At 41.7% G+C, this 12,549-nt stretch overlaps 1 protein-coding gene across 5 annotated transcripts in view; it reads left to right on the top strand.

Moving 5' to 3' along the window:
- CSNK1G1 (casein kinase 1 gamma 1) overlaps positions 1–12,549 on the top strand; it is a 110,928-nt gene that overhangs the window by 53,563 nt on the left and 44,816 nt on the right. For 4 of the 5 annotated variants that reach the window (XM_087743881.1, XM_087743878.1, XM_087743880.1 and 1 more), the window contains 2 exons: positions 558–598; positions 5,182–5,251. In XM_087743881.1, the coding sequence (XP_087600007.1) occupies positions 558–598; positions 5,182–5,251 (111 nt within the window). The remainder of the gene's footprint in view (positions 1–557; positions 599–5,181; positions 5,252–12,549) is intronic. The other variant, XM_087743882.1, reaches the window with a different exon arrangement.

The following is a 12,549-nucleotide window of genomic DNA, read 5'->3' on the forward strand; positions in this document are numbered from 1 at the left end:
AAGGATTGCCTTTGTGCCATTGGCATACAGAAGGCATTTTATACACGCTGCCTGCCTGTTTGTAGAGGAAGAAATAAAAGCTGTGTGTTGGTACAAAGGTTATTTTCATATGCTTCCTTGCAGTAGTCACTTTGTGTAGCACGATTAAGCTAGTGAAACTCCCTATAGATCGTAAGATAAAATTGTTCAGTGTCCAGCAGATTCAAGACATTTCTAAAAGAAATAATGCTCTGACCCTTCATTTTTGTTCCCCAGACTTTTTTGACATGATGTGGATAATAAAACGTAATATGTCTGGGATATCTCCTCAAACGCTTGCATCGAACATGAGTGGTACCATAAAACATGATTACCTTATGCTGAATGGAAGATAGTGTTTGCCTGCCCTGGTGGATTGCTGCAACTTATTGTTTTGAGGCTTACACTTTGTTAAAGGCATGAACTTCAGCAGGGAATTGAGAAGACAGCTCCTTGCCATCAGTGACACTGCTGTGTTGTGTCTCTAGCTGCAAGTGTCAAATGTGGAACTAAAATATTTTTTCCTTTTTCCTTTGCAGGTAAAAATCTCTACACCAATGAATATGTAGCGATCAAACTGGTAAGTAGAAGCTTCAGGTGTTCTTAAATGTCTTGTACTTAATGTTAAAAATTCAGACAAAAAGCAACTTTCTAACTTTGGGCTTAATGCTGCTCTCACCCTCAGAATAACTTAACTTAAACTAAGATAAATTCTTGAGAACACTAAAAACAAGGAAAGAACCCATTCCTCCACCTGCTGAATATTTTTGGTACCTAAATGGTCTGTAGCTGTCTTATTCCACTGAGAGCGTTGTCCCTCTTTCCAGGCTGGCTGCCAGGTCCCAGTGAATGACACTGATTGAGGGTTTGCCACCTCTTCCTGCTCCCTGGGTTGGGCCTTTCTGTTCTGGACTCCATCGATTCTCCAGATCCTTCTCTCTCTAGATGGGGTGTTGTCAGAGAGTTTGCTTAGGAGCGTGGCACTGTGCAACCTGCTGCTCCACGTTTTTGGAGTCGAGAGGCAGTAAAGGGGGGGTTTCAATGGTTAAAATTCCCTTGGGGGAGAAACCGCAGATGCAACAGGCAAAACAAGATCCGATTCAGCGAAGGTCAGTCTTTCCTTTAGCTGATTTGGATGGCCGAGGATATATAGCCACAGCATCTTCAGCATGATTTTCTCCTTTTACATCATAGGATGGTAAAAGTGAATTGAATTGGCTCACCAAAGCATTGCAGGAGTTGCATTAAAAAAAACAAGTCCCAACAGTAGTGAACTCCAGAACTTCTGCAAGGAGTTTCGTTCTCAGCTCTCTTCTCATCCAGTATTACAAGCCTCAGTACCAGTTACCAAGTTATTTTCTGCCCTGCAGTCGATGTAGACCTCCCCAGTTGCATGCAATGACAGCTTCCACGTTTCTTATACCTGGACCGGTGAGTGGCCCAGGTAAAAAGTCATCTTCTGAAGACTGCTTCAGGGCATGAAGGCAGGGTGGTCAATGGTGGTTTGAAGTAGGAGTCTAGGGGATGGGGAAAGTCTCTAACTCGTAGCTCTGCCGCATTATGTGAAATCGTAGCCCAGTAGTTTGTGTTTATGCCTTAACTTTTCTTATCTGTAAACTAAGACTTTCATGAGTCTCTTGGGGTTTTCAAATTTGATGTCTTTATCTGATCTGCTCTTTTCTCATCTGTATGGTCTTTGATCACAGATTCAAACCCTAGAATCTGAAGTTAAAGTTGTAACACTAATTTGATATTAACAGCAAACATGCCTGTTTGCCCAACCGATGTTGACTGGCATAATGGCAGGAGTCATTCAGGTTATGGAAGATCAAGATGAACTTGGTGTATTAATTCTGATCACATTCAAGTGCCACAGATTTTATATCTCTAGCGTTCTCCTTATATGATGCATAGCAGATGAAAAATAATTAGGGATTTGCAGGAGGGACTTGTTTTCAAGCCTGTTGGCAAATTTCAGAAGATATTCCCTAAAAAAAATAAATAAACACCTTCAGTGGAGCTTAGGATGTCCTTGATATGGATCTGCATCAGGAAGGAGGACTGGTGCTTGCTGAGTAGCTCGCTTTTTAGGCAGATCCGATAATAGAAAATGAGCTGTATACACAGACGAGGTGTTTTATTGAATCAATAATGCTTCTAATTCACTTTCAAAGATAATCCCACAAAGTTACAGCATTGCAGGCATAAGGAAGTAATAATACAGGAAAAACACAGCGGTATTAGTCCAAAGGATGCTTGTTTCTCTCAAAACAGTGCCTGCAGTGACACCTCCCAGTAACCTGAAACCTTTCAATAGCCATATGGCAGAGCTGAATGACATTACCTTTATTGCTACCTTAATCTTACCTGTTTTTTCCAGTAGCATTCTTTCTTCCCCTGTCTCAAAAATATCTGAGTGTTAAAGCAGTTACTCTGCAACACACTCCAGTTTTATTTGCCCTGTTGTGATTCATGCTTAAAAATCTCTGGTCCTTCATGTTTGAAGAACTGGAATTGCCATCCAGCGGCCATGCAGGCATTTGCATACCTGCTTCGTTTTTGAGCAGATTAATGAGGGAACAGTAGAAGAGATGTTTGGGGTTTTTTTTTGTCTCCTAATCTTAGACCATATTCCCCAGGAGTAAGAATTACTCAGCTTCCTCAGCAGCAAATATGCTGCTCTTACATGTGTATTTAACTGTAGTTTTCTTTATCCTTCAAATAATTTGCTGACTAGTGGTAGAGTAGCTGCTTTCAATGTACTTGAACGCAACTTTTTCTTTTATCTACATTGTTGGACCAAGTCAAAACTCTGCTCCAAGTCCTTCTAGCTGTGTGAGATCATCTTCTGCAACTGCAACCCTGCTGTCTCAGCTATTTGTTCCTCCTGTCCTGATGTTAAAGCTGGAAAATTAGAAAACTGTGTGATGGATGCCAAAGAGCTGATCAGAAAGTGCTGTGAAATTCCGTGCTAATGTCTCATGGTTTCTTTTTGGGGGTGGGGATTGTGCTGCATCTTGGAAAATTGCTGGCAGTGCCTGTGTTCTGACTTGTGTGGTGTCACCACATAGCTCCTCATCCTGCTCTTCAGCTGAACGTTATTTGGTTAAGGGCATGTAGTTCACAGAGGAGTTTGTCTTCTGAAATGCCTTAGCCGTATTTACTGGTTTAATCTTCTGAGGGTTTTTAATGCTAAATTGCACACAGTAGGAATTTCTTCCCTGCATGAAACCAGCCCGTAAACATACAGATGTAGTCTGAGCACAGGTACAAAGCTGTACCCTCTCATAGTGATCACGATGCCATTGGTTTGAGTTGTGGATTTTGTACATTAGGCAGTAGCAATTCAGTTATTTTTGCTACAAATGCAACATCTGCCAGCATCCTTAAGCCCTTGGCCTACAGGACAACCATCTGTTCTGGTATGATCTTCTCAGAAGCTGCCACGACTCTGGCAAGCATCCAGAGCTCAGGCTCCAGCAGCTCCTGATGCAGAAGTGGCTTGGGCTTACTTTCCCTGATTTTGTCACAAGCAGCCTCACATCTTGATACATTAATCCTTCTACCTTTATCCAAATAGTTTATTTGGATAAATCAACTATTCACTGAACAGGCTGAGTTCCTGTTGCCCTAAATCCCTTTGCTGTGCAGGTGTCTATAGACTCTTCCTCAAGCCACCACCAACAATTATCTTAATTTAAATGCAACTTATATGACAAACTTGTTTTTGCATTGCTTTGTATTTGCCTTCAGTACAGGTTCAGTTTTGCCTTCAGAATATTTTTTACCATTGTTTTCTAAGTCATATTTGACTTCTGAAGCTTTTAAATATCAGGAAGTTGAGAAGCAACCAGGACCGTTTTCTCCCCTTGCTGGCAAATGGAGGGGATGAATTGAGCTGGTGATGAACAGCTTGGCTGGAAGTTGAATTGCCTGAATTCCTGTACAAAAATCATTCTTCTGACTTAAAAGGAAGTCTTTAATGGGGAGTTCATGCCAAATGTGGACATTAGTCTTACAGTACAGACCACAGGTGAAACCAGATAAGTGGATCAGCTAAAGCCTTTGTGTCCTCCTATGCAGACAGAAGAGTTCTTCCACTGTATTGAAGATGTTAGCTCACTTTTGTCTACGTTCAACCTGTTTTGGATGTTCTTGCTCTAACTCATAGGAGCTGATGTGAAACACAAAAGGATTTTTTTGTGTGTGTTTGTCTTAGGGGCCTCCTTTATAGGCAAACTTCTACATGATGAGTTCATCTCTTTTCTGAAATGCAAGAAAATAAGCAACATCCAAATAAAAATTGAGGCTAGTATTAACTTCCGTTTCAAGGATGTCTAAGCAGTAGGTAAATCCACATTACTGCCTATCCCAAGTGCACGGTTTTACTGAAAATGTAATTACTCAAGTCCCTTAATCCTCTCCATGTTAACTTTATATTTTTAGAAGCTTTGTAATCTTGCATGTTTAATGCCTTTATGGATCATAGGCATTAAGTTTTGTGTATAAAGTGCAGATGAGTAACAGTTGAGAATGTTTTGGGTGCATTGCAGATTTATCCTTTTTTTTTTTTATTCCATGTATAAAAATAGAATATTCTTGAGTGCTTTGAGATGTTTGACTGACACGTGTTAATGAAGGAGGAGACTTCTTCCTGTGTTTTTACCAGATAACTGGCTGCACTGTAGCGCTTCCTGCAAACAAGATTGTAGGTTTATACAACTGTGGTCTGACTTAAAACACAGATATATGACTCAACATTTTTCAAAAATATAGGCTAGTAACCAACAAAAATACTGTGGGCAACCGCAGTCCACAAACTGAACTTGGGACTTGATGTTTTGCAGCTTTGACTTTCTTCCTGCCAATGTCCAGGGTCATTCTTCAAGGATCAGGAGCTTTGCTGAACGATTCTTGAATTTCACTGCCATGAATAAGCTTTGTATTTAAATGAGCTCCCCCAGAGTGCATATTGCAAGTCTTTTTGCTTTTTGTTCTCTACTTATTTAAATAACATGTAATGGTAAAGTCTGTCGTTAGACTTTCATTCTAGGGTGATTTATCTTGAAACTTGAAGCATTATGTACAGTCACAAATCTTCAAATATAGGATAGAACTTTTTTCAGTCAAACTGATTTTAACCAAATTTTTTTTCTGTTTTAGGAACCAATAAAATCACGTGCACCACAGCTTCATTTAGAATACAGGTTTTATAAACAACTTGGAAGTGCAGGTAAGGGAACCTACCTTAAGCTTATAGGAAGTTTGTGATTTCTTTATTAAATCAAACATTGCCATCACATTTGTTGTGTAACTCTGACTTGAACTTACTGATCTGGGCAAATTCTTTTAGCCTCACACAAGTTTTGGAAAAAATTTGGTCAGGATAACATCATAATGATACTGGGTAATTATGCAGACTTAGAAACTGGAGTTAGTGAGGATTGACTGATATGGGAAATACCCATGTATTCATGTGTTTGTAAAACATAGGAACCTTTGATGAAGGGAAAGCTATTTATGTATAGAATGACAGATTTCAAAAAGGTGACATAAAGTCTTAAAATCTAGGAAACTGTAAAAAGCATAGAGCTTTTCTAATAAAAACTTGAAATACTGTTTTCATTGGTATTTACTAAATCATAAGGGTGTCCAAAAGCCCACAATCTCAGTATCCTCTGTGTGACAGTAGTCTACAGCAAATATGAGAAGAATATCACAGGATAAGCCAAAGGTGTGTTTTAATTTTTTTTTTTTCTGGCAAGCTCTCTGATTTCCCTAGTATAAGGCTTGAGCTTGTGTCTCATAGTGTTTGGATTTTTCTTCCCTGAATTTATGGTTCCTTTTTAAACCTATATAGAATTTCAGCTTGTGCTGTTTCTCATGCCAAGGATTTCCATGGCCTTGACTACCCACTGCACGAGGAACCCTCTCTGAAGCAAAGACCTTCTCTGCTTCTTCTGTGCCTTGATCATATATTGACCGTGGGTTTTACCAAGTGTCCTACATTACTGTAATGTTTTTACACTTTCTTCTGATTTTATTTTTCCTGTTTTCCCTGGATGGACCTAGCTTCCACTTGCAGAGGATGTGCTCTCACATAACCAAAATACTAAGTTGAACAGAATGAAAGATATATCTGCTCTGAGCTCATAATATGCAGTGCCTGAGCAGTTGTCTTGCATTTTTTCCTTTCTGCTTGTTCCAATTAATTTTTCTAATCAGTTTCCTTCATTTTGTGTAGCACATCCTCTGGAGATTGGGTGCTATTGCACTCTACATTTTGTGGCGGCTTTCCTCCTTATAGGATGCAAAATTTGGGATGTGGGAACCAAGTTGTCACTGTTGGAAACACTAAAATATTTTTTTTAAACAGGACTTATCTACTGAAATAAGGTGCTCTTTTCTATGTATTTCGTATTTTGGTGGTAGCATCTGGTACTGTGCGCAAAGCTCCTGATAGGTTAATGTCGTTACTTAGTTCCAGTTACCTGTGCTTTTGAGACTTAGGGCATTTCTGCTGAAGCCTGTGTAGTAAATAAATCAAATGTAGGTTCACAGAATAAGTGAGACACTTAATTCTGCTCTTCGCTCCCTGCTTCAGTTCTGTTGATGCTTGCCATGTCTGTGATACTCCAGTGCATGTGTCTCATGACACATAAATGAATTCCAGTCTGCTTTTTCTACACCTGTCAGCTTTCAACCGCTCTTTAAAGAAGTTGTTGGGGAATTTTAAAACTGATCAAATATTGGAGGCTTGGCTTTCTTTTGGTTAGATTAAGTATTTTTAATGGGTTTTCTCCTGTTCCTAATGAATCTAAACTTTTCATCCTACAACACTTACCCACGCAGGGCATTTCTGCCCTATATGATGCTGTGCACGCTAATGGAAGTATTTCCGAGTATGCTGCCATCAGACATGGAGATCTTGCCTGCAAGATTTCTCTTCCCTTCATTCGGGGGGGGGGGGGGGGGCTGACTGTCATCTCAAGCCTTTTTGCCAGTATTTGTCAAGAGACTGTTGAGAAGCCTCATGAACAACATGACTTTTATTTCTGTCTCTGTGTTGTCCCATGGGCATCGCAACCCCAGCTCTGATAATCTGGTGAATGCCATTAGAAGCTCTTGTGCTGCAGTTTTGCTAAAACAACTAGAAGCAGGCCAGGTGCTCAGGTGGAGGATGTGAGCTGCATCTCTGGTCTCTCCATGAAACTTGGAAGCTGAACAAAATAAATTTTGTTGGAGTCAGACTACCAGGACCAGGGAGCCTTAACTTTGTGTCTGCACACCACGCTGAGAATTAGGGGAAGACCCGTCTGTTTGTAAAAACAGATTGGTGCTAAATACATGCTGACTTTGGGGAAATAGATGGGTCTCTTCTCAGTGATGTTGTTAATGCCAGGCTCCCCTTAATGGTCCTTGCTTAAAAACTTCAACTGCTCAAACAGAGCCTTGAACTTCCAGTAAGCAGGACTGGTTACTTGAAATTATCGTAGACTTGCCAAATGAAGACTAAAAGTGTCCAAACCCATGGTGTGTATGACTCAGAGGAGAACAACAGTAGTGTTACATGTGACATACTATTCAATATATTAGCCAATTAATCTTGCCAAATAATGTGGCTGACTGCAAACCTCCCACTGTTAGCCTAAAAAGTAAGACTAGTAAAAGCATTTCTGTAATGCCGCAGTAGCAGCGTGGTCCTCTTGTTAGTGCAACTGCTGCGTTCAACTGCATGTACAACCAGATGGTCTCAGTGAGCAGCGTCTCTATGAGAAGTCAAAATTGTCATCACCTGCAGCATTTGGAGAAAAATGGTTTTTTTCCTAATGAGAAGAATTTTAATGGTGATTTCCTTTTTCCTGGATGTTCAGAATAAACTTTTTTTTAAGTAAATTGCTCTTGGATACTAATCATAGGAAAACTTAGGTTGGAAGGGACCAGCCTACTTGGCCATGGATCAAGTAGGAACCTTCTTGTAGGATAGCTTTGTGAGCGTCGAAAAAAAAATATTTCATCTCTGGCATGCGACTGGATGTGTCCACATGAAGTTGGGACTAGGCTGGAGGAAAGCGTTTTGTGGCAGTCAGCCTTCCAAGAGAATAGTCTGAAAGACACCATTCTTTCTGCTAAAGACTGCAGAAAACTTGGTCACGATTTGCTTGCAACATACCAGATCGAGAAGCGCAACCTCCAAACTCAGGAGCTTAAAGGTTTTGTGCATCAAAACCCCTGCAGAAGCCCAGCTGGTGTTGTTAAGGAGGCATGAAATGCTTGATCACCCTGGTAGGAAAAGTGCTACTTTTGGAGAGAAATTTGCAACTAGCTCTGTAATGCTGACTTTAGAGTCTGGTCCTGCAGTATATTGCACAGAATAATTTTGAGGGGCTTTTGCCCCAAAATTTTAGAACAATTCTACAGTTCAATGCCTGAAGGATGTATCAGTTACCTGCTTCACTTTTTGCCATCATCAAAAACTAGTGAAAGTAGTGGTGTTTGTTTTTTTAAGCTATTCAGTCTAGTTTTGCATTTTCCTTGGTGTAGTTAAACAGTAGCAAATAGCCCGATAATTCAGGGCTCTGTCAGAAGTTAATTCCTGGGATGAGCTTCTACGTGAGGTGTTTCCGTGTGAACAGAGGAAGCAGCACAGTTGTGTGATAGCTGCCTCTTCCTTTTGCAGCTACTCTGTGGCTTCCTGTGCCACGTGCTCCATCAGCATCAATGTTTAAAGACTTTCTGACAAGGCACCGAAGTTGCATCTGTTATCTCCCATCAGCACCAGCTTCATCTGCCACGTGACTCAGATGAAGATCACTAGTCAGCTTGGATTAGCTGAGGAGAAGACTGGATTTCTTGTGTCTCATACATTTTAAGACATATTTCGCACTAGATTAAGATATACTGGAGCAGTGAAAAGTTTAATAAAGGAATCTAAAGTATATGAATGTAGCTCTTTTTGGTGCTTCTCAGAATAGCTCAATACCGGTGGATATATCAGATGGATTCAGAAGTAGCTAACAGAGATAGTCCTGGGTAACCAACTAACAGACATCTCTGATGCACTTCTCAGGTAATTGATGCTATCTCTGATGTTTCAGTGCCTCGCTGTAGTAAGAGAAACTAATAGCTCCCCTATAATTTCCTACCTTGCCCCTCTAAATGGAGGGATGTTTGCTTATAGAAATGAGTTTTCATGATTTTTCCTTGATTTTTTTTCTACCCCCCCAAAAGAAGAGGCAAGGGCCTGCTACACAGTGACCATCTGCTGGTTTCTTCTGTCTCACTGTGGAATTAAATATTTAATAACCTAAAATAGTGTATGACTGCTTTACCTTAATGTAGGCAGTGAAACAAAAAAAGGCAAACCACAGGCATGGAGTCAAAGACGTGATGGTCAGTCTGTAGGGTGTCTCAGGAAGGACAAGAATTCCTTTAGGTTTTAGGTAGTCTGGGTTGCAGTCCGTTTGCTGAACCAAGATAATTGTAGTAGTTTTAAAAATCTCTGTGCAAACTAGTTGTGTTACTCTCATCAATCCTGTAAGATGCCGGTGTCATACTGAACTGTTTCATGGTTGCTCTTTGTCATAAAATCCATGTAAGCATACATGAACATCCTGACATAGAAGATTCATCCTGGCCTGGGCTATCCCCAGGATCTCGCTTTACTGGTAATGGCACAGTCAGTCCTGATTTTTTTTTTTTCTTGCTGGATAGTACCTACCTGTGTATGAACATAGCACAGCTATCCACAAGAAATCCAAGTGTGATTGGTATTCCACAAAATTAGGCTCTTGCTTTATGATTCTCTTTGAGGACTGGCTGTTCCAGGTGTTCCCTTCCTCCTTAAGACTGGTTTCTCAGCTGCTGGGCTTCCTCTTGCTCTGAGGCTTCGTACAGCTACTTAAATCTGCTGCTTCCATGCCTTGGGGACAAGAGGAGCTCCCCCTCCGACTTCACTGGATGCTTTTACATCTCCTAGGGCTGCCAGAAGCAGTTCAAGTCTCCAGCAAGTTTCCAGTGTTGGATCAGTCACTTGAGCATGTCATTTATCCCCTGTACTTGAAGTTTGTGGAGTAAAGGCTTGGCTTCTTATCATTCATAAAAAAAATCTTGAATAATCAGGCCCTACAGCTTGCAGGATGACTAGTGGAGAAGCTCCATCCCCGCTACTGGCTGATGTTTAAGCATCTGGTTCCCCGTAAGTATTGGGGTGTGGAAGCTGGTGTTGGCAGAGCAAAACTGAGTTACTTTGGCTGTGGTCATACAGACTCAGCTCCTAGCTCCTGAGGTGGTTGCGTTTCCTGGGCAGTGTACCAAAAGGCAAAGCTTTTGCTTTGCTCAAACTGCCCCCTGCTCACCCAGTAGCATCCCAGGACCCTCCTGCTTGGTTTAGAGTGAATAAAGCAGTTCACACAGCTTGCAGGAGCCCTGCCAGGCCCATTGGGCCACCTTCAGCAGCTGGGTCCTGCTGGTGGCACACTAAGGTCTTGGCGATTGCATTGGCTTTGTCTTGTGGGCTTTTTTTGCTTGTTGATCTGGTTTGAGGCAGGAATGGCCTTTTTGTTTTAAGGTTATTCTGTATTCTCACCTTTCCTTCAAGTTAAACTGTCTTACAGGCTTCACAGGGGAAACATCTCTTCCAAAGTTTTTATTGGAAACTCATATTTTATCAGCAAGCAGTGCCCATATTTCCCAATCTCTGTTTCTCTCTTCAGCAGCCTTTGGCTTGAGCTTGAGTTGCTCTTTCCCGTGCACAGTGTGGACATACAGGAGTACATGGCCACGCTTTTATCTCTGCTTATCCTATCATTTAGATTTTTGGCTGCAATCTGCTGCAGCTCCTACATGTCCTTTTGCATATGCTGGTATTTCCAACCAGCTAGTTTGAGTTACACATGAAGATACCAGCCTCTCCAGTTGACTAACTGCTCTGATCAGGATTTGGGCTGGCAATGGGGGTTGTGTGCAGTGCTGCTGGAGCCTGTAGTGTGAAAGGTGGATCCTACTGCTCTCAGCTCTAGTAGAAAACACTTTAAATGAGTTTTAAATTTGTGAAGCCTTTTAAACTTAAGACACTGCTATGTTTCCTGCTGTAGGAACCCCTCTGTATCCTTACTCAGTGCCATAAGCACATCTCTCATCTGCTAAGTGTTCAACATCCCTTTGCCAAAGGGAAGCTGAAGATGCCATTCATGAACACTTCTAGAAAGCTGTTGTGTTCCACGGAAAAGCAGCATGACAAAGCTGTCTGCACGCCAGGGCACTGGGCTGCCCTGTCTCCTGGATGTGGCAGCAGAGCCCACGGAGCTGCTTCATGTCACTTAACGCGCTGCAGGAGGATGGCTGATGCCTCTCCTCATCCAGCTGCTGTCATATCCAATGGAGCTCACGTATCCGTGTCTGCAGAGCCTCCCAACGGAAATGGAAGCCAAATGCTGAGACTTTAAGATGAGCTTGGTCCAAAAGCTTTTTTTTTTTTTTCTCTCCACCTATGCTGGTTGGAGGGGAAAAAAAAGACTTAGCTCTTTCTATAAGCCTTGCTTTGCTGAGAAGTTGAGGCAAACGTGTCTGCTGTGTTGATGTATACTTGCAAAGCTTTTTTTTTTTTTCCAAAGTATGTTTGTCCCCTGAACTCTAAGCCTTTTCTTGACGACAGGGAGCCCACTGCTCCATGACTTACTGTATTACTCTGAGCCCAGTTCCTCTCTCTCAGGATGTGACCATGGCTGAAAAACATCTCCACACAATCAGGAAACTGCTCTTTAATCTTATGCTTCCACATAAATAAATAATTCACCGTGGTCCTGGGAAGTATTGACTTTCCAGCAGTGACCAGATGTACAGGAATTTATTTTTTTTTGTTACTACATTTCAAAGTGTCTCTGGCATCTCTCCCCTGTGGTTGTTAATGCCGTACGTAATGCCTTCCCTGTAAGCTTTGCCTTTGGAAGGTAAAATGGAGTACTGCTTATTTTCAGGTTTCGTTTGGCTGCGCTGAGCTGATGATTGAGTTCCCGCATAGTGACAGCTTCTGCCTGTGCACATAGTGTGAAGAAGTCATGCATTTTTGATTCAGTAGTAGTTTATTTTTATATCAGCTGGCAGATGAGTCACACCTTCCCCCACGCCTTTGCAATCCCACCTTGGCACATGTGATTCATAAGCAGTCCGGTGTCAACATGCGTTGAGCTTCATGCGATAGCTCTGTAGCCAGCGCTCATCCCCAGGATGGGTAGGTGACATTGGCAAGTGGATGTCAACCTAATGAGCCTCTACAGTGTCACCGTGGAAAGCAGGAGAGGAGTCTGATCTGCTGGAGAATATCTCTGCTCTCCCCACCCACACAAGAGATGAGTCACAGAGTACGAGCAGAATATACTGAGTCAGGGAGGGGTATGTTGTTACATATAGAATATTGATGGATTCTGTGGTTTTGTTTTAATTCTTGCTCTGTAAACAAGTTCACCTCTAATGAAGTATGGAGTCTGTGTGTTTACTTTTGGACCTCTTTCTGTTTCACAACTTGCTGGA

The sequence above is a fragment of the Nipponia nippon genome, unplaced genomic scaffold (genome assembly GCF_047370975.1).
Source record: "Nipponia nippon isolate SJK-2023a ecotype South Korea unplaced genomic scaffold, ASM4737097v1 scaffold_9, whole genome shotgun sequence".
In the NCBI taxonomy this organism is placed as follows: domain Eukaryota; kingdom Metazoa; phylum Chordata; class Aves; order Pelecaniformes; family Threskiornithidae; genus Nipponia; species Nipponia nippon.